Below are 27359 nucleotides of genomic sequence, written 5' to 3'. Positions count from 1 at the left end.
CATGCATTGTTATCTGTCTCTTTCCCTACTAACATATGCTTGCATTCATCTCTGTTAGCGGTCTGAGATGAGGCGATACAAAAGGGGATGATGGACGGAGCGTTTGAGCAAATCAAAAACTCACCCCCAGTCAACTGATCTGGGTTTAATCCACCACCATTCTTTAGCCCACTCAGCCACCCCATTTCAGACATGGCTATATGCAAATCAGTCTGACCCTGTGCCTCATGGGAACAGTACAGCCCGAACTGCCAAGCCATGTCTTCCATGGACCGGAAACAAGCATCCTGGGACCGGTTTCGGATTCATAATCCTCATCAGCCAGGCTATCTTGAATCCAGTGGCCAAGTGATCAAGGGACTCACGTCTGAGCATACCCTGCCACACTTAAGGCGAACAAAGCGACACAAAAGGGGATGATGGACGGAGCGTTTGAGCAAATCAAACACTCACCCCCAGTCAACTGATCTGGGTTTAGTCCACCACCATTCTTTAGCCCACTCAGCCACCCCATTTCAGACATGGCTATATGCAAATCAGTCTGACCCTGTGCCTCATGGGAACAGTACAGCCCGAACTGCCAAGCCATGTCTTCCATGGACCGGAAACAAGCATCCTGGGACCGGTTTCGGATTCATAATCCTCATCAGCCAGGCTATCTTGAATCCAGTGGCCAAGTGTGCAAGGGACTCACGTCTGAGCATACCCTGCCACACTTAGGGCGAACAAAGCGATACAAAAGGGGATGATGGACGGAGCGTTTGAGCAAATCAAACACTCACCCCCAGTCAACTGATCTGGGTTTAATCCACCACCATTATTTAGCCCACTCAGCCACCCCATTTCAGACATGGCTATATGCAAATCAGTCTGACCCTGTGCCTCATGGGAACAGTACAGCCCGAACTGCCAAGCCATGTCTTCCATGGACCGGAAACAAGCATCCTGGGACCGGTTTCGGATTCATAATCCTCATCAGCCAGGCTATCTTGAATCCAGTGGCCAAGTGAGCAAGGGACTCACGTCTGAGCATACCCTGCCACACTTAGGGCGAACAAAGCGATACAAAAGGGCATGATGGACGGAGCGTTTGAGCAAATCAAACACTCACCCCCAGTCAACTGACCTGGGTTTAATCCACCACCATTCTTTAGCCCACTCAGCCACCCCATTTCAGACATGGCTATATGCAAATCAGTCTGACCTTGTGCCTCATGGGAACTGTACAGCCCGAACTGCCAAGCCATGTCTTCCATGGACCGGAAACAAGCATCCTGGGACCGGTTTCGGATTCATAATCCTCATCAGCCAGGCTATCTTGAATCCAGTGGCCAAGTGAGCAAGGGACTCACGTCTGAGCATACCCTGCCACACTTAGGGCGAACAAAGCGACACAAAAGGGGATGATGGACGGAGCGTTTGAGCAAATCAAACACTCACCCCCAGTCAACTGATCTGGGTTTAATCCACCACCATTCTTTAGCCCACTCAGCCACCCCATTTCAGACATGGCTATATGCAAATCAGTCTGACCCTGTGCCTCATGGGAACAGTACAGCCCGAACTTCCAAGCCATGTCTTCCATGGACCGGAAACAAGCATCCTGGGACCGGTTTCGGATTCATAATCCTCATCAGCCAGGCTATCTTCAATCCAGTGGCCAAGTGAGCAAGGGACTCACGTCTGAGCATACCCTGCCACACTTAGGGCGAACAAAGCGAGTTTCGGATTCATAATCCTCATCAGCCAGGCTATCTTGAATCCAGTGGCCAAGTGAGCAAGGGACTCACATCTGAGCATACCCTGCCACACTTAGGGCGAACAAAGCGATACAAAAGGGGATGATGGACGGAGCGTTTGAGCAAATCAAACACTCACCCCCAGTCAACTGATCTGCGTTTAATCCACCACCATTCTTTAGCCCACTCAGCCACCCCATTTCAGACATGGCTATATGCAAATCAGTCTGACCCTGTGCCTCATGGGAGCAGTACAGCCCGAACTGCCAAGCCATGTCTTCCATGGACCGGAAACAAGCATCCTGGGACCGGTTTCGGATTCATAATCCTCATCAGCCAGGCTATCTTGAATCCAGTGGCCAAGTGAGCAAGGGACTCACGTCTGAGCATACCCTGCCACACTTAGGGCGAACAAAGCGATACAAAAGGGGATGATGGACGGAGCGTTTGAGCAAATCAAACACTCACCCCAGTCAACTGATCTGGGTTTAATCCACCACCATTCTTTAGCCCACTCAGCCACCCCATTTCAGACATGGCTATATGCAAATCAGTCTGACCCTGTGCCTCATGGGAACAGTACAGCCCGAACTGCCAAGCCATGTCTTCCATGGACCGGAAACAAGCATCCTGGGACCGGTTTCGGATTCATAATCCTCATCAGCCAGGCTATCTTGAATCCAGTGGCCAAGTGAGCAAGGGACTCACGTCTGAGCATACCCTGCCACACTTAGGGCGAACAAAGCGATACAAAAGGGGATGATGGACGGGCATTATTTCACTCCTTCTACAGATATCACTGTAAATAATCTATTTAATATATAACTCTATACAAGACATTTTTGTTTTCAATAAGCAAGTCCACGAATTCATATAGTATGAAAAAATGGATGCCCTCAAGGGATAGCAAATGAACATCCTTTTGAATGTAGGAAAACCTCCTTCTCAGATTAGGACCAAATTAAGGGCCTGATTACGACTTTGGCACAGCTGCGACAGCGCAATGCCACCAAAGCCACGCAAGCACCGCTGACCATATTACGAGTGAAAAGAATTTGTAGGTCCGTCCTTTGGTAGTACCATGGCTGTGCCTAGAAAATAGTCACAGCAATGGGAAAAACAAAAAGGTTACAGCACATCCATGCTGGCAAAGACTGCTCTCTGCCACAGCTGACGTCCACCGCTGCAATTACTTTAGAAGACATAATACAGTGGAGGGTGAACTGCCACTGACCTTGAGTCTAGCGGTCAGAAGACTGTCATATTCGTAATTAGGCCCTATATATCTCTCAACTGTTTAGCTTTACGAAAATCTTTTCAGTTTTCCTCTCGCCCGGTAAAAGAGATATAAGTGCTTTTCTTCTACTGAAAACATGCAGGCTTCAAAAAGTAATTTCACTTTGTGCACAAAATATGTTACATATATCAATAATAAAATTAACTTTAAAAAAAATATTTGGATTTAATATACATTTCATCAAATATAAGAAATACATGTAATCTAAAAAAAATTACACTTACATATATTTATATATAAAAAAATCTATTTTAAAACAAATAATAAACTTAATTTTAAGTCATTTTTACATTTTATAAATATATACAAATTTACAAATAAATATATATATATGCATTTATATATATATATATATATATATACAATCTAATACAAAATATATATTATAAATAAAACATTAAAATATTTTATAGTCTTTACATTTACATTTTGCACTCAATTGAGTGCAACAGTAGGGAAAGTGTTGGATAGCGGGGGAGGGGGGTACAAAATCCTATTCCCACTCCAGTGAGTGCAACAGTAGCGAAAATGTTGGATAGCGAAGGGGTAAAAAATACTATTCTCACTCCAGTGATGGCAACAGTAGGGAAAGTGTTGGATAGAGTAGGGGTACAAATTAACATTCCCACTCCAGTGAGTGCAACAGTAAGGAAAGTGTTGGATAGGGGAGGGGTAAAAATTACTATTCCCATTCCTGGGAGAGCAAGAGTAGGGAAAATGTTGGATAGCGGAGGGGTAACAATTACTATTCCCACTCCAGTGAGTGCAACAGTAGAAAATGTTTTGGATAGTGGAGGGGTAAATATTACTATTTTTACTCCAGTGAGTACAACAGTAGGGAAAGTGTTGAATAACGGAGGGGTAAACCTTACTATTCCCACTCCAGTTAGTGCAACAGTAGGGAAAGTGTTGGATAGCAGTGGGGTAAAAATTACTATTCCGACTCCAGTGAGTGCAACAGTTGGGAAAGTGTAGCATAGTGGAGGAGTAAACATTACTATGCATGCACCAGTGAGTGCAACAGTACTGAAAGTGTTGGATAGCGGAGAGGTAAAAATTACTATTCGCACTCCAGTGAGTGCAACAGTCGGGAAAGTGTTGGATAGTAGCTGGGTAAAAATTAATATTCCCATTAGAGTCATTTCAAAATTAAAAGCAAACAAAATATTAAGTACAACACAAAAGATTTAAAAAAACAAAAATAGGAAACTTATGTAAAAAAATCAAAAGATAAAAATTAATTAGACATAAATAACTTTCCACCCTCTACCCCAATAAACACCACAACCCACACCTAAAAATCACTACACAATTTCCATAACTAATTTTACATTAATAAATTAATGTCAAATAACAACTTAATAATTAATTTAAAAGATATTACTTCCCACCCTTTACCACTATAAACCCCACAACTCACATCTAAAATTAATTACACAAGTGTCATATTTAAATATAATTAATTAATTAGCATAAATTAACAAATAATGTATTAAATAATTATACATATATTACTTCCCAGCCTATTCTCCTATAAACCCCACCACCTGCTCCTAAATAAATACCATAATTAACATAATGAATTACCAATTAGTGAATTATTTTTAATTAACAAGCGATTAATAACTAATTAACAATAAGTTAATTCCCACAATTAACACTATAAAATATAAATTAAATCAATATTAATAAATAAAAAATATGAATACATTTATTATAATTAAATTACTTCCCATCCTATTCCCCTATAAACCCATAACCCGGTCCTACAAACAATGGCACAAATAACATAATTACTAATTCATTTCATTTCAAAAATCTTTATTTCGATCACAGATCATAAAAGACACATAGCATATAAACAACTTAAAAGCTTATTAAACATGAAGTGATCCAATATTTAAGATGGTTAAAACGAGTGGTAAAATAAATCAGTATATTTCATTCAACTAGTTTTTTTTTTTTTTTTTATACCAGTCTTTTCATCGCTCGGGTTCGGGTGTACCACATGGAAGTCAGGAATTTCGATAAGGCGAAAACTAGAGTGGGTGAGAGGTCAGATTTTAAAACTCTGTAGGCTGGTTGGAAAGATCTGAAGCCCAGGTTCCTGAGTAGCGGGACTAACCAGTGTTTCCTACTTCTCTCGTAGCCTTTGCAGAAAAAGACAGCGTGCACGTCGTCCTCCTTCTGGTGAGCACATAATGGACAGGTTGCTACAGTGGAGCAAGATTGCCATGACGCTGTGAATGAAGCTAGTGGGAGGCATCCATATCTCCATTGTAAAAATAGTTTTCTCATTATTACAGGTGAGATTGCGTCTAGGGTGCCTTCAAGGCAATAGGAGTCTTTCACTTTCAGGAACAAATGTGTCAAGGATCCTTCACGCGTAGCATTAATAGCCCTTGTGAGCATCAGTTCGTAATATGCTCTCGCTAATACCTTTTTTGGAGTCTTTGTACAAGAGTTTGCAGGATCCGTCCATAGTTCCGGGTATCCTATCTCCTCTAGCATTCCCTTGACATAGGTCAACCAAGGGATCCTATTGGCGTTCCGTAGCTCCAAGAATTCCTGTAGTTCCTCTCTATAGTTTGTGAGATCAGGGCTACACCACAACCGCCTCCAGAAGGTTAGGGGTTTAAGTCCCAACTCCTCTGTCATTGGTCGGATTCCCAGATCTAGTCTGAGGGGGAATAGGGGGGTGCTCTGGGGAAGGGCGACAACCTGCCTCAAGAATTTATTTTCTGTAGACTGTAAGTTGTGTGATTGGGAGTGACCCCACAGTTCTGCCCCATATGTGACACCCGCCCGTGCTTGGATTTTGTAGATGTGCATAATTGGGGTTAGTGGGCGATAAAAAGATTTGTTCGCCAGACGCATTATGCCACCCGCCAACTGTGCCAGTTTGATGGACACTTTAGTCTGGTGACTCGTCCACGTTAGGTGTTCGTTTAAGGTGATCCCCAAATATTCAATGTTGCGCACGCGTTCTAGTTGGACAGGGCCTATCCTTGGTGGGACTCGATTTTGGGAGTTAGGGTTTAAGATCATAAATTTAGTTTTTTGTGGGTTTATTTCTAAACCGTGTTCAGAGCAAAATTCTAAAAAGCCGTCCAGGATACGTTGAATCCCCATAGGGGATTTAGACAGCAGCAGGGTGTCATCTGCAAACATGATTGCAGGCACCCTGCTGCCTGTCAGCTTTGGTGCGTCCGTGTTGGCAATCCTGTTTAGGTGGGCAATCACCCCGTTCACAAAGAGGCAGAACAGGGTCGGAGCTAGCACACAACCCTGTCTTACCCCTCTGCGAATGGGGAATCTTTCGGTTAACTTGCCACCTTTGCCACATCTTACACGGGCATAATTATTGCGGTGGAGCCTCATAAGGATTGCCAATATATCACCTGGAACGTTTAGCTCCGCCATCACTTTCCACAGCCTCTCTCTGGGTACCAAATCAAAGGCGGCGCGTAGATCTACAAAAATGGTGTAAAATAATTACTAATTAATTAATTAATAATCATTAACAACCAATTAATACATGATTAATAATGAATTAATTGCCACAATTAACACTAAATAAAACATAAATAAATATAAATACATCAAACATTTAATAAATGTATTATATTTAAATTCATTCCCACCCTATTCACCTATAAACCCACAACCCACTCCAAAAAATGACACAATTAACATAATTACCAATTAATTAATTAATTAATTAATTAATTAATTAATTAATAATTAACAACCAATTAATTCTCAGTTATTAATACATTAATTCCCACAATTAACACTATAAAATCAAAATTTATTAAATATCAATAAATAATGAATAATAATTTATTATAATTAAATTACTTCCCACCCTATTCCCCTATAAACCCACAACCTGCTACAGCACTAAAAAACACAAAATATAATTAAAATAAAATTATATTATCGATATTTTAAACCACTATTTTTTTGCAAACAATATTAATGACTTCGATGTTTTCACAAACAATATTTCTTTCCTCCAAGTCGATATTCTTGACCATGATATTCTTGCTGTCGATATTTCTGCATAACAATACTTCCAACTCAATATTTGTGTATGGCGACATTTAAAACTCTATATTCTGTCTCTGCACCATGTTGTAACTTTCGTCTTGCCAGGAATGCTTCTCTAAAGACAAACCTTCTTTTATCCAGTTTATTTTCTGATTAAGTTAGAAAAGCCATGGTGTTCATAACACCAATGGAAACACAGGAATGGTGATGGTATCAAAAGTGAATGATTCTAGATGGATATTTGGGAGAAATGTTGAAGTTTCCCAATACATCTCCATCGTTGAAATTAAAAGGGTAGCATTGATGCCCTGGATGATCCATGCTACAATCTCAGTTTGTAATATTATTTGGATATTCAGGCCGAACTTCTGATCAATAAAACATCAGGCACTGTTGTTAATCAATGCCTATTGAAGGTTTTTGACCTCTGGGAGTAATGATCTATATCTTTAGATTAAAATGGGTTCATTTTGATGCAACTGTGTGTACTGAAGATAAGCTAACCTTAGGTTTACAGGTCAAAGCTGAGCTTTCTAGTTTTTCTGATAATGTGGACAATGATGTATATAAAGTCCTTTCAATCCACAGTATAGGCTCAACCTTTCTCACCTTCTCTTCTCCTTCTCTACAAATATTAATGTTCTTGAGACCAAGTCAATCTTCATTGTTTCCTTCTCTTTGCTTGCACCTTTGGCAGTTCTTTTTGTTGGTTCCATCTCTCTTCTTCTTTGCAAGCCCTTTGTTGTGATGCTATTTGTGATGTCAAATTAAGATATCTGTTGATGTGGTCAGTTGAGTACCAAGGCCAGAGCATCTTAAAGCTCTCCGCCTTACCCATTGTAATAGGCAGCAGTGGTTTATTTATTCATCCAATTTGTATATGCCCATAACTGTTGGAAATAACTTATGTACTAAATAATTTCTTGAAAACCTTGTTTTAATGATAGAAGGCCTAAATATGACATCTGAGTGGTCTGATATTCTTCAAAACATTCACAAACTTGTTCATGAAAGCAGTAAAGTGCATCAACAAAGGCAAGTTGTTGTTAAGCTAGGAAGATGCCCATGCCAATACCACAATGGAAAATTGATATCATAAAAGCCATTTTTGTGACTTTGTTTCAACTATTTACAGTTGATGAAGAAAGTGTAATCAGCACTGCATCAAGAAGGCTTTTAATTTATGGCGTTCAGCAAGGAAATTGCTCTGCAATTGCAAATCCTCCAATTCCGGCTCCTGATTTTATAATTATAGCTGTTGTATTTGAAATGCAAGAAGTAGCGGTATTTGAAACTGCCAGTCGTGCCATTGTTGTGTCAATTTGAGAAGACGTTTTTCTACCACTTCCTAATTTGTACATCCCCTGCAGAAGAAAATAAACCCTTCCAATGGGGCAATATGTAAAAGTGCCTCAAGCATAGTTTGTAGCAGATTAACATCTGAAAAATAAAATATGGTTGTATGTAGGTTTATATGTATAATTTGTATAGTGTGATCACATAAACAATGGTAATATCTGAGTCCATGTCTTGCAGGGCAGCCTTGCAAGCTGCCAGGACATGGCCAAGGGGTCTAACCGAAGACAGGATTTGCCAATACTCCAACAGTTTCCTCCCTCAGAGAGCAAGTCAGAAAACACAGCTGTAGATAGGTTCACTACCAAGATCTTGCAGTGGAAAATGTGTAGAGGGTGGGAGACTGTTGGAAGGTGGTGTGATAGTAGGCGTAGGTAGGTACTTGCCACTATTAATAATGCCACAATAATAATATAAGGCCCAGTCGAGGTCTCGAGAAATTATTCCCTTGCTTAACCCTTGCTAGAAGGCTACGAGCAGACAGGTTTAACTTAGACAGGTGTGTAATTAATTTAAAAACACCAATACATTAAATAAGTAAGACACAACTCACAACAAAATTCCAGCAGAAATTTATAAAAATAGGAACTTTTTTTATTATTAAAATAGCAAATAAATTATAATAATTTAATGTAGGGAACCGGATACAAGAATTTTTTAAAGAATAGGCACTTTCTAGTGCCTAAAAGTCAAAAGCTGCGCTTTGGGATATCTGGTGAGGCTTGATCGAGACAAAGTCAAATTGTCAGGCTGACCGCGATGGAGCACAGGGCAGATATAGTGAGTGGTAGGGCTTGGTTGCGTTTTTACCTTCTGATTTAGTCACTTTTTTGGAGCTTTTTCTATCAATGTCAAAAGAGGCTCCTGGTCAGGCTGGCTTTGGGTTCAACAACAGTGGCTTATGTCCTTGGGATGCCTCAGTCTATTCCTGGAAGTCTCTTCAAAGATGAAGTGCTCTGAAGTTTCAATGGGGTAAACCTGAATTTCAGGCCTCCTCAAGTTTCGACATCACCACATTGAATCTCAGCAACAGGTTGGTCCACTTATGAAGCTTTTTACCAAAAATTCTCCAAAGGTCTAGAACATCTCCCATTAGGTCCGTTTGGGGTTCCAAAGTGTCCACACACCAATACAAGGTTCCAGAAGCTCTGAGTTGTTCCTTGGGATGTTGGGACTATGTCTCCCACAATGCTCCCGACCAAGCTGAAAGTGGTCAGCTGGTTTCTTCTTGCTGGAGATGATGTAGGTGGAGCTTGTTTGACTCCTTCATTTTTCAAAGCAAGGCAAAGTCCTTATGGGCTGAAGATGAAAGTGTGCAGCACATGCGCTGACTTGGTGCAGGCAGGGGGTTCAGCAGGGCAGTCCTTCTTCTTCTTGTAGTTTCAGGCAGGGATCTGAGTTGCTGGGGCAGCTCACCCATATTTATCCAGGCTTCTAGGGTGAAAAGCAAAGGAGCACCCCTTTCCAATGGGGTGCACTGTGCCACCCTCAGGTATGAAAACTTCCTCCTAAGTGTAGCATATTCTTGTCCCAGAAAGCTCTCCTGGAGTTTAGGATCCGAGTTACCCAAAGTATTGGCGTAGCTGATATTCCATAACAGTCCCCTTTCAGCTCTTCTACTAATTCAATTACTGGAGCTCCTGTTTTGCTGGGGAAGCAGAAAGCGGGGGTGAGCCTGCGTTCTGTCATTCCCTCTTTGAAGACAGTTTGGCTACTCCACCCCCATCATGCCTCATGCTCAGCAGCTGCAGACCTCCTACCAGATTTCCTTTGTCTCTATGCGGGCCACTTCACACCTGTCTGGCTCAACCTGTCAAAAGCTGGTACGTTGGTAAGGCTGCTAGAATGCTGGATTTTGGCACATCATAAAAGCAAATTATATAACTTATTTTCTGTAATATTTATAGTAAATCTAAAATTGGCAAGTTGTTAGATTTATCATATGTTTTCTTTTATTTTAGCCCACTCCTGTCAATATGTATACTTTATTAAAGTGTTCCCATGTTACCCTATTGAGCTAATGTACCACAATGGGGAAGAAATAAATGGGCAGTCTGTACCCTAACCCAGGAAATATAAAATATATTTTTGTTCTGCAGTTGAATTTGTTGTTTCCAGCTTAGCTTTAAAAGTCACTTGTTTGGCACTCACTCTTGTTTTATCATAACTAAAATGTGGATCACAATCATAGTCAATATCCTCTCTGTTCAAGATTTAGGGGCCGATAATGATGTGGCTCAGAAGGCTCCAACTGACGGTTGGAGTCTTCCAAGCCACATCGTAATGGGCTCCTTGGTTTACTTTCTGAACGCCTAATTAAGATATAGGCAGTCAGAAAGAAAATTGGCCGGTCTTTTCAGCTGGCTTTCGATGATCTGGCCAGTAATATCAAGGCTGGGCCTTTCCTCCCTTGAGATTACAAAGCACGTTTTTGGACATGATTTCCATGCCCTCCTGTCTGACATGGAAACCATATCGGAAAGCATGTTTGGGGGGCTCATAGCAGGTTCCCCTTTGGTGCACAGCATCTGGTTGGTGGTGGATAGTTTCCCCCTTGTTGATCCTGGCACCTTGAGGTGCCTGCCATAGGGTGCAGAGATGAACCAAACCTCCCATTTAATATGGGAGCATGCATTAAAGCCAGTTTACGGCTGTTATGCATGCTCCCATAGTGAAATGTAGGAATGCGACCTTAGTCTCATCTCAGATAGTTTACCAAACCTGTAATGCCCCTATTATAAGAAAATCAACTAATGTAGCTATCATTCTGTATTGTGCAGCACAATTTGCTCTTGTTTTTCTGAAGTAACCTTACTTTCTTACCACTGGGAATTCACCCCTCTCCTGTTCATTTTACACAAAGGATGTAAGTACACAAAATCTTTGACCATGATTCACAAAAAGAGGCACTGCGGGAGATTCCTTTGTGACTTCACTGCAGATAGGAGCCCCTCAATAGAAAGCACTTTCCTCAGGTTGTTGTCCCTCTTTATAGTTGTAGCTCCAAAAATGGCCGACGAGACTTCCAGTTCTCACAAGTCCAGCAGCTCAAGCAAACAATATTATTAATGCCTCCTACTTCTGCAGGAATCATGTGCACAACCACAGGTCTTTTTCTGTGCACACTCCTCTTTTTCCTGATGCAGATGTGCCCCCAAAGATGGATGTTGTTGACCTGAGTATGGGTGAGCATGGGTGTTGGGTATTTACTAGAAAGTCACGAGGAATGCCTATGACATAAAAATGTCAAAACCGAAGAGATGCCAATACTGATATTCAGTCGAAGTTCATTCTATTCGATCACACGTGAAACTCATTGTGATTTTTCATAGCAATAAAAAAATGGTCAGTCAGTTTTTTGAGACAACTTTTTATGGTTCTACAAATATTTACAGAGACCACACTAAACCACATCCGATATTTAATCAATTATTTTACAACCGTTCATTCCCAGATGCAAAGCTTGCTAAAAGCCACAGAAATGGAAGATGCTAGACGTTTCAAAATGGACATGAAAAGATTTATGCCACAATGAAACTCCAAGTTTGCCATCTACAGATTAAATAAATTATCCTAACAAAATGACAAGGTTGCTTGACTCTACAGCGTCTTTGTATTTTTGAGTTCCGCTTTAAATTCAATTTCACCACGGTTCTAAAAGTAAAGCACTGCCCTTCCACACTTCACCATTTTGGAGCTCTGAAATTCTAAAAACAGGGTGTATAATGCCGCATTCAGGATCACCTGTTTTTAAAAAAACGGAGATTGGCTGACCTCAGACTAAGCTATTTGCAGTTCTAGTTCCTCAGAAGAACCCTAAAACAACTTTCCGGGTTCGAAACACGTTGACCATAATTTGACCTTTCAAGTGAACAAACAGACAGTCAGGCAAACCTTCCTTTGCATCCTGGAAAGATCGGCTTTAAAAAGATTGATAAAATCACTAGGTTGCCCTGGACAGAACACTGTTTGGTCTTTGCCCAAAGACTAAAGTTGTTAAAATACTACTTGTCTAAAAAAATTCACCTTTGGGCTCAGTTTTTCCTTTTTCCCTCCTTTGTTAGTTTTGCTCTTTTTTGAAGTTCTTGGAACTTGAGCTTGCTCACTTGTTTATATATGCATTATTTGTTGTCTATGGGACGATTCCGATCCCGTTCAGAAGGGCATCGAACGCGATCCGGCCGGAACAACTACGAGCCGTACGCGTGTTTTCCGCCTGACTCTTACAGCTGTATGAGCGAGCAAGTACGAAGCGAGCTACGTGAAATTCACCGACCAATCGTCTCTGCCGTAAGCTAACCATGCCGTGCAATGGATGCGATTTACGACCGAGCCAATATGGTACACACATCAGACAGTCGGTGCGAGCTTAAGTGTCCGGGTCACAAAATGTCCGGGACGTTGCATTTGGGGTCCACGTTGGATCCCCTTTCACCCGCAGCCTTGCGACTTGGACACAGGGGGAGAACCAAGGGTCTCCCCAACACAGGCGTGTATAAAGCGGCACCAACGCGTACCCACTGTAGCGGGCGCCTTTGTGCGATCCGTACCCATTGAGTCAATGGAAGCCCATGTACGCGCCGTACGACCGGCTGCAATTGACTTCTATGGGAGTCCAACCGAGCCGAGTCCAGCAGCATGCGGCCACATCGTACTCATGCGGTCGGACTGCAGAAGTCCGGCTCGGTCGGAAAACACTACAGATTCGGCTCGGTCGGAGAGCTTTCCGACCCAGATTGGAATCGAGCCCTTGGTTGTTTTTTGTTGTCTAATAAGTGTGACATCTAAATATATGTAAATCATTGTTTATTGATCAGACGTGGTTTAGTGTGGTCTATGTAAATATTTGAAGAACCATGTTTTGTGTTGACCATTGAAAAATTGACTCAAAAAACGGATTAATCTTTTTTCTATTCCTATGAAAAAATAAAAAATACATTGATGATCAGATCACAATGAGTTTCAACTGTGATGTTATAGAATGAACTTCAAATGAATTTTGGTATTGGCATCTCTTCTGTTTTGACATTGATATTATTTGCCTAGCCTTGCTGATTAATGGCTAAAACCCAGTCTTGTTGAGCATATGACATAAAAAGACATCAGCATAGATGAGCTAGAATTAGGCAAGATTTGAAAAGGTTGAATAAAGGCTTGGTGAGCTGCAGATGAGAAGGACGACCTGGAAACACAACCTGGAAGCAGGAACGAGTGATAGACAAACTCCCAGTCCTCGGAAAGGGTGGGCACTTCCAGTTGATTTTAAGTAGCAGAAATTATTCTGTGTCTCACACCGTGTTGTAAAGTTCCCACTCTGCTAATTTAATTCACCATTAGGGTTCACCCATCTTTATTGTTTTTTCAACTCCTTCTTCGTGTTTCCATGTTTCCATATGCAATGCCGCTGCCTGTGATTTTGAACTCAATAAGGGTCTCCCTGTGCTCTCTGGGTTTTGTCAGAAGCTCCCTACGTAAACATGGGGTATGTTGCATAACACATTGATATTACTGTGCTCAGATTCCCTGCATGATTGTATACTGAAGTATTTTCCTGTTCCTCAAGATTCCACCATTCTACTGTGATTTGAACATTGATAATCTGCTAAAACCTGCTTTTCTGAACCCAGCAGAAGAGGTGCCACAGCTATGTTGTAATTTCCCTCTGCTGAGGTCCTGAAATTGAGCCTCTCTACATATGTATACATTGACCATTGACCTGCCCTCTCAGGGAGATTAGGTGACTACCAGCAGAACCTCGTTAGTCACTTTTGGTCACATCCTAGGAGTGGATTTCCATCAGGATGGGCAAGGTTATGATGATCATGTTTCTTCAGAACCCACATGAGACAGGCCGAGCGTTTAGGTGCCCTTTTAAGGGGGGGGGGGCAGTGTGGTGTTGGTGAATCCATGGGGCATGCTATTTCCACCATGAATATGTGTGTGCAGGGAGACTTGACTAAAGTCACTTTCTGAGGAATGGTTTCGCTTTCTTTAGTAAAGAAAGCTGGTATCAAGCCAGTTTTGTTTTCTTGGCAGTGTGTTCCATTAGGCTAAGATTGATGTCCAGGGTAAATATTTGAGTGAAGTCATCACATCCGTGCCAATGATACAGGTTATAACTTTTCTTACTTGCTGTTCTTGGCAAATAACAGGAACTATGTCTTATTTGGCAGGGTTTCAGGTAGGAGCTGGACATCCAGATCTGAATGAGGTACCGTGAGTGTATGAGTCATTAGATGTCTGGAGCAGAGGACACTTTCAAGTACAATTGTGTATCATCAGCATATTGGTGAATTATGATACTGTTATCAGTGAAAGGAGTCCCCAGGAGCTCCATGTGAGGGTTTGAAATTAAGGGGGCAGGATTGGATGCTTGTGTCACCTATGGAACTACTAGGACCTGAAGGAACCCATGTAAATGAACTTGTGTTGGTTGAAAAGGTAGAAAATAGACCAGTGAAGGACATTAACAGTGATTTAGGGTGTGGATAAGGGTGGAATGATATACTGTGAAAGGTCCAGCAATATCAGGAAGCAGAGTTGGTTTCAATTGTGATCAGGAGGGCATTGTCTATGATGTGTAAAATAGCTGTCTATTTACTGCAGTGTGATCTAAAGCCAGATTGGTAGTCTTGCATGAGATTGTTGGCATTTCATATGTGAGTGTAGCTCACATTTCTGTTCTTGCTGATCAAGGGTGAATAAGTACCAGTGTACCAGTAGGTGCTGAAGTGCTCAGGGTCTAGGGAACGTTTCTTTAGAAGTGGGAGGAGCTGGCCAGTATTGTGAGCTTCAGGGAAGATGTCTTGACTGAGTGAGATGATGTTCCATTCGTGAGTAGATGTTAGAGTGTTTCTCTTTGATCATGGATAAGGGTAAGTTATCATCTTCTCAGAAGGTGGCTTTGAGGGTGTTGGTTGTTGGAAGGCTGATTGCGCAATTTAGAAGCAGAGGAGCAATTTTTGTTGAGGGACAGCTCAGTTAAGGTCAGAATAAAAGGCATTTAATGACAGTGCTTGCAAGCGGTAGTAACAGGGAAAGAGCTCAGGTTGATCACATGTCAAACAGTGATGTTGATCACTTTGAAATTAGTGTCAATTATGACATTGTAGTGAATCCATTCCAGGAATATTGCTGTAACTAAATCTGATATGGACTCCTAAGGTACAATTGTTTTTTACATCTGTCAAATGAATAATAGTTGGTTGTGAGTCAGTTCAATGGTTTGACAGACAAAAGTAATTGTAGACATGACTCGGTACCCTTGGTACCCAAGATTTCTAGACATCCCAGCCCTCAGTTATATAAAAGGGCACTTGGGGCCAGATGTAGGTCGGTCGGTAACGGCCGAAAATCGGTATTTTCGGCCGTTACCGACCGGTAAGTAAGAATAGGTATGTAGGGGCATATTTTTACAGAATCGGTAAATTTACCGAATCGGTAAATTTACCGATTCTGTAAAATACCGAATCGGTATTTTTTTACCGATTCGGTATATCCAAATGTAGGCGGCACTCCTGAGAGTGCCACAGGCCTTACAGATTCGGTATTTTACCACACAATCCAATTGTGTGGTAAAATACCGAATCCAGGTGTGCATGCACATGTGTGCATGCACACCCTAGCCATGTGACAGACAGACATGCCCTTAGGGCATGTCTGTGTGCCACATGGCAAACATGCCCGTCTTTGGGGTGCTAGAGGGTGTCAAAGTGACACCCCTGCACCCTTGCTAAAATCGGTATTTACAGATTCTGTAATTACAGAATCGGTATTGCCCATTGATTCCTATGGGCTTCAAGGCCAATAGGAATCAATGGGCAATACCGATTCGGTATTTACAGATTCTGTAATACCTACATCTCCCCCCTTCATATTTACCGACTCTTAAATACCGAATCGGTAAAATTCGGTATTTAAGAGTCGGTAAATATGAATTACCTACATCTGGCCCTTGGTTCCTTTGTTGAGATTCACAGGGCCTTCTTCTGTAAATAGAGATTGGTTACTGGGGATAAGCCACCTTCTCCTTTTGATGCATTTCACATAAATAGAAACACACAAAGAAAAAAAGAACTACATCAAAAGTATGACATGTAGAAAGCAGTGAGAGAAGGTTATATTACAAAGGGAATGGCAGTAGGCTCAGAAAGACCTGTAAATTGGAACAGAGAAGGAAGAGAAAAAGGGATGACCAACACCACCTAATTCCAATTCTATTTCACGCTTGAAGCAAAGGGTTGGTAACTGAGATAGATTATACATTTCCTAGGAGTCAGACAGTTTCTTAAAAAGAGCCTGGCATTGCTGTCCTAGCCCATATCAGTCTAATTAGTTTTAGGTTTTTGTATGTTTAATTACAAATAAAACAAATTAATGTAATTCTATGGGAACAAAGCATTTAGAACATGCTGATATCTACTCCAGTTTAATCTTATAATTAACAACAGGAGAAAGGAAAGAAGTGCTAGCTTGAGACATCAAATTGCACAATCTCAAAAGGCAGAGGCCATCATCAAGTATCAGCTTTCTTGTACTACATCATCTGCTGTCTCCTGCCTGTTCCCTCTCTCAGCTATTACTTTCTTTAAGAGAATTAGTCATTCAGAAAGGAAATATGTGCCAACTTAAGTCTGTGAGTCCACTCCGATAAATATTTTTCTTTCCCTCATGTCCAGACTGTCAATCAAACCCTGCCACTACATAACAATGGAAAAGAAGGCCTACACTCAAAAAGTATTTAAACTTAAGCAGACCTGCATCCTTGGAGTCTCCTATACCAAATGATAATTTCAATTGCAAAGAAGTTATGGGGGTGTTGTTTAAGCAATTCAGCATGGAGATTGTCATTCTCATTGAGTCTAAGTTGTAAGGGTTGTATGATCGCCTGGAGCACATTGAGGCCAAATTAAATATTATGGACACTAGACTGTATGATGGTGTGGCTGGGACAACATCTCTGGGAAGAGGCCCCCTACCTCTGCCCAGAAGCAACACACCCTGGATGAAGAGAGAGACTACCTGACACACGAGTAGATGGCCAGCGTCTAGCAGGAAATACTATCCATCTTGCTAAATCCATGTGGTTAACTCCTTGTTGCGTCTCTGGATGTGACCTTTCTCCTGCCATGTGCCATTATGTTATCATCATGGCAAATGTCCAGATGTTGTACCCCTAAGTGAGAGAGTACACTCTTCGACTTATTAACAAAACTGTACACTGGATCAAGGAGAACTCCAAGCTCCTGAGTTGCCTATTTCCTGAGGTCCTTTTGTCTAGAAGGGTGGGATGGATTTGTAAAGTGCACAGACAATTCCAGATAGACTGCATTATTGTTACCTTCAGGATCCCCATTGTGGCCAGTGACCTAATCTGGGCCTCTCAGCAAGGTCACCTCAAAAGAGATAAGATTCAATTACTGTTCCTTGTTTAGTTTTTCTGGAGATGTGGCTAAAGCCCTCTCATACCTGTTTCCCCCCTCTGGGCGACCTTCTGACAATGTTTCACTTAGATTTTGTAGCTTGATAAACCATAGCCCCACTCAGGAGAGGATATGTGGTCTTGGCTACGCAGTCACCCATTCTACTACATCCTACACCCTGGCGCCCTGCCTGGTTATAACTAACACCAAGTGTAAAGAGATATTCAGGTCACCTAATGAAATTAACCCAACTACCTCAGTGAACCAGGCCTATGATGTGAATATTGCTTCTTGAATTATTGCTGGCCTTGTAATCAACATAGGTTGTGAAGAATAGGGGCACTATGTAAGCAAGTATGATATTATTTATTTCCAGGTGACTTGGGGCACCAAGGACATTAGAATGGATGATTATTACTCTCACACGCCCAGTGTTTTCCTTTTTCTTCTGCAACTGCCATGGCGGGCCTAATGACCTGGTTTAAAGTTACCTTGGAATGTAGTGTCACCCCATTCCTCTCTGATAGCCTTCTATTTCAATTGTTTTATCTACCCGGCCAAATGAAAGGAGTATAGTCTTAATTCATTTTTATAATGGGAATGTTGTATACAAACCAAACTGCTAATCATAATGTGCTGTCTGAATGTATTCTTGTCCTTGAGAACATGTAGCTTTTTACACAAAGGATTTTTAATTATTTTACGTGGGGATTTTAATGTTTTGTTTGGGAGAATGTTTTTATTGGTTTTTGTAGGACTTGGCCTTTTTGGCTGAAGTTCCCTAAACTTTATGCTTTCCCCCTATGTAGTGTAGTTCCTTTAACCCTGATAGGCTTTGTGCAATGAAATAATATACACTATAGTTTTAACATGGGACTTAGGTCAGTATGTCTCTATCGAGTACATTAAACTTAATTACTTATGTATGCCAGCTAACTCAGCGGTCACTAGAAACTTCTCAAATGAACAAGAAGTGATTAGTTTCTGACAACCGCATAAACATGACAACTTTGTTTCCCTTATAATCAGAACAATCTCAGAATCGTGGAAAAAATAGATAACCGTTTCACTCAGTCAATCGTACCTGCTTCGTTTCTACAGAGTTTGCACAGAAATGGGGGGACGGGCGTTTCAATAAAAAGGGTTTATTGAACAGCCCTATTTCTCAAGCATGAGATATGAACTGCTACAATCATAATACAGAGTGTGAAGTATAATATGTACAGCTTTTGCAGTAAGATAAAATAATAATGTAATAGCATAGTTTATAGCTATGACATATATTCATAAAAATACATATATAAATAACACAGGCTAAAATACTCATCTGGTGCTTCTAAAATAACCCTATCCCAGCATACCTAACCTAAGTGTAGTACGAGGGAAGAAGTAGGTGCTGTTTAGCTATATTCTAGTTTAGCTATAATTGTCAAGATTTGCCAAAAGTCCCTCTAGGTTCAAGTCCGCTCCATACCTTAGAATGAGTGAGGTTGGAAACTCTTTCCGGGTGTCGATCTCTAACACCCCACAAGGGCAGTCAGAAACACTGGAGCTGGATTATTTGCGAGGAGGATGGCAGCGTCTGGTCAGTGCGTCATTTGGGGACGAGACTTCTTCCGAACTTGCTGTGGCGAACCGCGCCTTGCAAGTAGGCAGCCAAACCATGGGCCATACCGTGGTTTGCCATGGCAAGTGAAGGTATATTTATAACTTGAAGGTGTTTAGGAATGCCAGTATTGACGTAAAAGTCGGGCATAAGAACGTCATGAATGAACCCCTAAGGAATAGATGTTCATGCATAATAAATAAGTTCTTGGAGAAATCAATATCCAAACAAGGGGAAGTGAAAGGCTTACAAGTATGGTTTTTCAAGAACTTGTTGTGACGTAGATGAACGGACGTAGGTGGCCATGTCTGTATTTGGTTAGCATGGAGAATGCCTAAATAAGGGCTGGATTTCTATGCCTAAATATGGGCAATGCGAATTATGTCTACATAAGGGCATAAATCGGTAAATCTATATACGGAATCTAAATCGACACACAACACCCACTCCACTTTCGTATGAACGACATTACCTAATCCTATACATGTTAAACATATCTAAAACATAGTTTTGCATGATTTGCTAAAACATGTCCAAAAACATATTTTTTAAAAATGCATTTAAAAATGTTGCTGTACGCATTAAAGCAACGCTTCATTCTAAGCATATGTAGATGTTTGAATGCTACATGAATGAATCATAAACATATATACATGATGAAATGGCTCGTAAATACAGAAGAATAAGGGCCAAAACCATTTCATTTCAGATTACATAATCATTTTGTTGTGGACAAGGTCTTATATTGTCTCCAGAAGTATTCAAAGAATTCTTGTTCTCTAAGAATGGTTCAACTATAAGCAGATTATTTGCGACAAAAAATGAATAATAAAGATTTGGAAAAGACAAAAATAATCATGGGAAAAAGTTCCAAAGTTAGTCCCTTTTTTAAAAAAAAACTGAAGATCAATTTCAAAGTGTCTCAGAACACTGCATGTCAAAATCAAAAATCAGTGTTAGGGCCTGGAGAAAACATGAAATCTTCTAATCCTGTAGACAAGGTAGGTGAAAGTTGGATTACCTCGTTTAGAAGACTAACCGCACATAGATGAGAAGCATCGCCTTCAGCATTGGTCGCATCAGCAATGTTTGTATCGGATGTTACCTGCGCGAATGTTGTTTCCTCTCGTACCTTAGCAGTAGCAATTTGCGTCTGTGAGATCTCAATGAATGGCGTCATCAAGATTGGTTGCCGCTGGGGATAACACAGAGCATGGGCTATTACCAGGTCCAGCAGAGTTTTGATATCCGTAGGCATGACTGATGGGAGTGTTAGACGGATGTCTAGCATGCATTGTTCACCGCAAAGCATGCAGCGTAGAACGGGTAAATGCAATGTTGCCAGATTTGTCTGAATGACAGAAACCATGTGGTATATAATTCTCATAGATGAGGTAAACCCAAAATTTGGACGATGCGCTCACGACACTTCATCTCCAATAGGACTCTCTCTATGGTGCTTGGAGTGATGTTGGTGATTTGGCTTGCCATATCGTAGCAGTAGGAGCAAACATAGGATCCCTGCACCGAGTCCAAGAAGTAGTGGCAGTCCATCAAACACAGAGTGCACGAAGTTGTGAAATATTTCGAGGACTACTTTAAAAGGTGCTAACAGTCCTGAACAATTAATTACATGTACAATACTGCTCATATCAGACATGTTTAAGATACGTTGCAACATTTCTGAGAAATGTATAGGGCAGTTTGTATTCAAAAGAGCATGTATCTTGGCAGAAGTTATTGCGACTTTTAGATTATAGGTTTCTTTGGCCGAGGTCAGTGGCACAGTTTGTTGCAAAAGAATGGCTTTCATTCTGCTTAAAGTATCAATTCGTATAGAAGAGATGTTCAGCGAAGGTCATAAAGGCAACTCCCTGGCTGTCTTGGTGTGTGGAAACAATACTTGCATACAGCAAGTGACCCTGGGTGAAACAGTCACTAGATTTGGGATACCTGCCAACATGCCGCAGCAGCTGTGATCATTCAACATGAGGTAACTTCCTTTAGAAATTAGTCCAAAAATTGGATTAATCACTGCAGCTGATGAGCCTTGCAGGTGACAGGATAAGTTTGTAGTGGAACCATCGCAGGCCCCGTGTAAGTTAATCCCCTGGCAAAGGAGACAACCGCTTAGTGCGTTTTCGCAGTTAGAACCGCTGAGAATCACTTCACGCCGTCCACTCCAATATATGTGTGTGTATGGTAAATCCCAGGATGTCTTTGTGTATTCTTTACCCAACCTCTCATATTTGCCTGCTGGTACATGTTGGTATATTTGATGTAACTGTGGCTCTGTGCAGCGTACAGTGTGTGTTTGAGAATGATGTACCTTTATGAGTGCCCTGCTTCAGCACCGGAAGGATTACATGATGTGTCCAGAGTTACAGGATGCTATGCTGTCGCCAAGACTAATTGCACCGATAGCGTTTTAAAGAGAGCAAGCATTGGAAAGCTGTGTTTGCTCATAAGCTAAGCCCTGCTGTCCTGAAGGGTCAGTAGAGACCAAATGTGTAACAACACAGCAGTGATTGAGGGAATTGCAGCTTTGTGAAGTGTACAGTGTGTGTGGGTAAGAATTATGTAATTCTCTGTGTTCCTGCTTCTGTTCCTTTGTGTTGACAACCCTAACACAGATGTCCAGAGTAGAGCTGGTAGTGGGGAGAAAAAGTCCCAGTGCGCAGATCTCAACATTAACATGAACAAACAAAACCTTCAGTGTCTTTCACAGTTTTTTTATAGTGCAGTCAACCTGAAGGTATTGGAGCACTACACGAGCAGCAGTTGCATTACACACAGTCACATTAATTTTCTTTTTAAGGCACAAGAAGGTTATGTGGTGTGTCCAGAATCATAGGATGTTAAGCTGATGTCAGTACTAATAGCACTGAACTCATTTTAAAGAGAGCAAGCATGGAAAAGTTCTGTAGTTGCACAGCGCACCCCTCTCAAATACATTCTGCTCACCAATCCATTTTAATATGTACCCTAATGCTGCTAATCCGCAGCTGGAGTAATGTGACCTCGCAGGCGGTGCGCTGATCCAGGGTAAGGCGTGTTCAATTAAAAAACAGAAGCATGAAAGCGAACAAGTTCCTGAGCAGAGCACAATGGCAGCACGTGTAATGTGCACGCACAGCTGTCTCCCACCGCAGCAGCCATCGTGGCACATCACTGTACGTGCCCACAGCAATACTCCATGGAGTTAACTTTTGAGAAAAGTTGGCACATGAACCAACCATTAGCCATTTGGAGGCTACAATTTTGGAATGACAAAGACATAGCAAAACCACAGTCATATCAAACCCCACAAAGTACATACAACAGGTCATCGTGCAGCACAGTTGCTGTAGACTTGACCTTGAAAAACCCTAAAACAATGTGCATAAATAAATAAATAAATAGAGGGAATCTTTTAAAAGCATTTACATAATGAGTATGCTACCACATGGTGACATACTGTTTTGATACTTAAGCAGTTATAACATAACATGTGCAGTGGATTTGATGCATTAGTTTACTGAGCAGCCAGAACCAGTATCCCACTGTACTAAAAACAAAATGTAATATGAAAAAAAATATATTAATTTTAATATTATGTTTTGTTTTGGAAATCTCATGCATTACTTTTTTCAAAAGGAGAAAACAAACCCAAAATCTTATTTCCATGAAGACAACTTGCTGTGTGTTGTCACTTCCTTGTTCACGGCCGGAACAGACACCACATCTTCCACCCTTCGCTGGGGATGCTTGCTAATGATGAAATACCCAGACATTCAGAGTGAGTATGAGCATGATAATTTTCTAAAATATTTATTGGAGCTATTTCCAGAACATAAAATGTTGTGGTTCCCTTTGGTTGAATGAATGAATGAATACAAGTAATACTTATTAAGCACAAACATACACCAGGGCAAGATCTTCATGCTAGAAGACTGAGAGAATTAAAGAAAAAGAAAAATATTAGAAGTGTTTTATAGATTGGGACTGACATGAACAAGTAGATCACAATTGTCTTTATATTTAGACAAAAAGATAGGTTTTTATTTTCTCCTGTGAAAGGCTCTGTGTAGGAAGCTGGCTCTGCATATAGTGAACTAGAAAGAAGAGAGTCCAGTGAATCCTTAATTGGCTGAAAGAGGCAAAAGTAGATAATATCATTGATCTATCTGTGGTAGTGTGGGCAAGCAGTTAGGTTTATCAGAGGGTAGTGTTAAGTCTTTTTTTTTGTATAACACGAAAGGCCTCTGGGTTGGATAAAACATAACAGAGGAGTGCAGGAGTGTCCCTTTTATAGGATGGTTTCCCTCACACAACCAAGGGTGGCATGCTTCCTCATAGAGTAACCTCCTCGAACCTCATCACAAAGCAGGCTACAACCCCCTCACTGAGAGGGAAGAGCTCAGGGATGTTTTAAGTATGAGATGAGAGGTATACTAAAACCTATAGATGAGCACGGTGTGGTGGAGGTAGTGCAAAGATTTGTGAAGGTGAATGTAAGTTAAACTTAACTCTGAAGGATACCAAAATCTTTTTTGGGGCATCCCAGGGTTGGATTTAAGAATAAAACTCATAGCAGGAGTGGATTAAACCTGTCATAGTGTGGTGGTGGTGTACATGTTTCAGCCTAATACCTTCCATAGAGGTGTAGCGACTTTATTCAGGACCATAAATGTGAAGTATTCCTCCCAATACTTAACAGAAACATACCCAACCATAAAAATCTACACTAAACCAGTCCATCGCCCGCCACTCGCTGTGGTCGAGGACATAGATGCTCCCTCTAGTTGAGAGGCATACTTCAGATTCTGTGTTCCTGTGGGAAGTGGGCATAACCCTGACCCTCATAGGCTAAATCTCTCTAACACAAGATGCTGGATTTGGAAAAGTGGTGGTACACATCAGCTGCCCCACCTTAGGGATGGTGCTGGCTAGGTGTGAGCCCACCTCCTAATTTAACAAATGTTTCCGGCTGTCCTCCCATCAAAATGTGGGGTCAGGACAGGGGGTTTGGAATCTTCTACTAACTGTAGAAACCTGGGTTGCATTTCAAAGGTGGAATGGCCTTTGAAGCTTTCCGCCCTGGAAGGCAGTTCCTGCTTGGACGAGGTGTGTACACCTCTGCCAAGAGCTAGGAGCAGGCTTTGTTTCCAGCCTCTGAGAGACAAGGCTTTGACCTCAGGAGGCCAGAAACATGTCTAGTGATGGTCGGTTGGCTGTGACTATTTTACAATCACACTAGTACTCACAAGGTGTTCAGGGAGCAACTCTAAGGTGCCCCCTGTGTGCTATTGATAAATCTGACACTGGCATCAGTGCAGATGTATTAAGAGAAGAGGTTTGGTACCAACCATCTTGGGGTGCAGTTACGTAATTATGGAGCTGGGGGCTTCGTAATGATGAGTGTATAGCCCATGTACTCAGTATGACTTCCCTTTTCACTTAGAATGTCTGTGAATGGACTTTAACATTGTAGGGTCACATTTGCTCAGGCAGATATGTCCACACATGGGACACAGTGTGCCCTGCCTTTGGGCTGTAAGGAATGCTATAAGGATGCCTTATATATATCATGAAGTGTCTGTAGGCATGTTTCACAGGGCAGTGCACCATGTCAACTTTTCGGTCTTGTCTGCACCAAGACACCCGGCCTGCAATTTCAGTTGCATGAGCTTGGTGAGGGGTCCCTAGGGCGACACAATTTGTGCTGCAGCCCTAGTGAACCCTCCTCAGTCATAATACCCGAGGTACCAGGTGTACCATTTATTAGGGACTTACAAGCTGACTGAAGTGTCAAATTTGGAATGTGTGCTGCAGAATGCAGCACACTTACAAAAAGGAAAGCACAAGGAGAAATAAAAACATTTCCCCTCATTGCGCCTCCCTAACGCCACCCCTGGGGGTGTTTCAGCTGGTTGCTCTTCAGGTAGAAAGAGTTGAGCTATATTAGAGCATAAAATAAATAGAATAGATGGGGAAGGATGTTCATCTTAGCCGCATTGATGCTTCCCAACCAAGAGAGCATTGGCCTTCTTCAGGCATTTTGGTCCTTCCCAATGGCTTCTAGCAGGGGGGAGTAATCAGTGGTAAACTGGTCTCAGAAGTACCAAGTTAGATGAACTACTAAGTAATTAGGAAAGATTTAGACCATCTAAAGATGCCTCAGTAGCTCCACCTGCTCTTCCTTTTCTAGGATCAGATTAAAGAGTTCCGATTTGGCAAGGTTTATTTGTAACGGAGGCCCTCTTGAAAGCCTGCAGAAACCCAACCACTATAGGAACCACTTGGAATTTAAATGGCCTTTTCATTATTTGACCTCAGTTTTACTATGATTTATAATTCTGTTTTTCTGAGTCTTTATTACAAAATTATGTAATCCTTTGTAACGTTTTATTAAAGACCCTATATTAAATCTTTTTAACTTCATTCCGATCTTGAATGGTCTCAGTTTATAATCATGAATTTACTCTGCTAAGTTTGGTGTATTGATAGGGAGAGTCTTTTACCCCTAGATCAATTAGAAGAATTGTTGGACTGAATTGCCTATGGTAAAATTGGGGGTTCATTTGATATTGGGATTGAGGAGAATATTGTGGTTCAGTTCCCACAAGAGTACCCTCTAAAAATTGGTTATACACACTCCCAAAATGGGCAGCTTAACGCAATTTAATTAAAGCAACATCAAAAAGGCAACCCAGCCAGTAAGTTAAATCATCTTAATCAAAGGTGTTATAGGCAGCTCTCGAAGTGAGCTATGGACCTAATTAAACTGGCAGCCAGACCACCTTAGAAAAAGAGTTGTTCATATGATCAATGTTCCAAAAGTGTTGTCGGAAACAAGGAAGAGTAGAGAATTAAACAATACAATGGCTTAGGGACACCTGCCACTGTTATTCACTGATTTGATCTGATATACTAACTGCAAAATGCCACTTGACTAATGGAGGTTGTAATGATTATATTCAACTTGTGCTGAAGAAAGAAGAGCTGGTTGAAACTCTTGTGGGACTGGACCTTCACACACTCCTGCAAGAGGTATTCACACAAATAATAATTATTCAACTTCAATATAATCCACCAACCTCACCGAGTGACGTGGAGAATGTGTGAGCCTCCTGCACACATCTATTAAGACCATCTGCTACCACTGGTTCTGAATTTTATAGACTGGCTAAGAGTACGGAGTAGTGTTGCCCAATCAATATCTCAAATCTTCATACCACTGTACCTTAAAGAATCAAAACAGACGGATATCGTCGGGACCTACCTACTGGTCACCCTGACTTCTAACTTGCTAGCACTGTTCCAAAATCTAGGACATTTATAATTAGAACATTTCCTGGAACACAGTGGGAATGATACCAAAGCTAGTTGACCCTAGTGTGGGTATTTTATTGAAAAATGTAACCTCTGTATATTTCAAGAATCCTGGTTGATATTGCTCCCTTATATGTTAGATTACATTTAGTGTTGAAGCAACCCATCAAGATCAAGGCAGACCTTCGAGGGGGGAGGGGCTTCTCATCTGGATTTGAACAGCCTTAAAGTGTAAAATCAAACAAATATCTATTGCTTGAAGGAGACTCCTTGGGCTAACATTAAGCAGCCTGAGAGGTCTCAAAATGAAAATTTACAACGTCTATAACTGTACCTGAATTCACCCACATTCTAAAGGCTTGCTTCACAGCTAACTAAATGGATTGGTTTCTAATTATAGCAGAGGATTTTAACCTAACATTTCAGCCCTCGGAAGAGGTTAAAAATCATTATTGTGCCTACAGGCATTCAGATTGGCCTATCCCTACCCAATCTTCCATCAATAAAGAGAAGGACATCCTCAGCAATCCAGATAGCTGCTATAACTGTAATGTATGGCATCAGATTTGATA

At 41.2% G+C, this 27359-nt stretch overlaps 1 protein-coding gene across 2 annotated transcripts in view; it reads left to right on the top strand.

Annotated features, from left to right (window-relative positions):
* Positions 1 to 27359, top strand: part of LOC144762425 (cytochrome P450 2K1-like) — a 242737-nt gene that overhangs the window by 147656 nt on the left and 67722 nt on the right. For both annotated transcript variants that reach the window (XM_078647605.1, XM_078647604.1), the window contains exon 6: positions 23110 to 23251. In XM_078647605.1, coding sequence (XP_078503731.1) covers positions 23110 to 23251 — 142 coding nt within the window. The remainder of the gene's footprint in view (positions 1 to 23109; positions 23252 to 27359) is intronic.

This window comes from Lissotriton helveticus, chromosome 6, assembly GCF_964261635.1.
Source record: "Lissotriton helveticus chromosome 6, aLisHel1.1, whole genome shotgun sequence".
NCBI lineage: Eukaryota > Metazoa > Chordata > Amphibia > Caudata > Salamandridae > Lissotriton > Lissotriton helveticus.
This window is presented reverse-complemented; position numbering and strand designations above follow the sequence as displayed.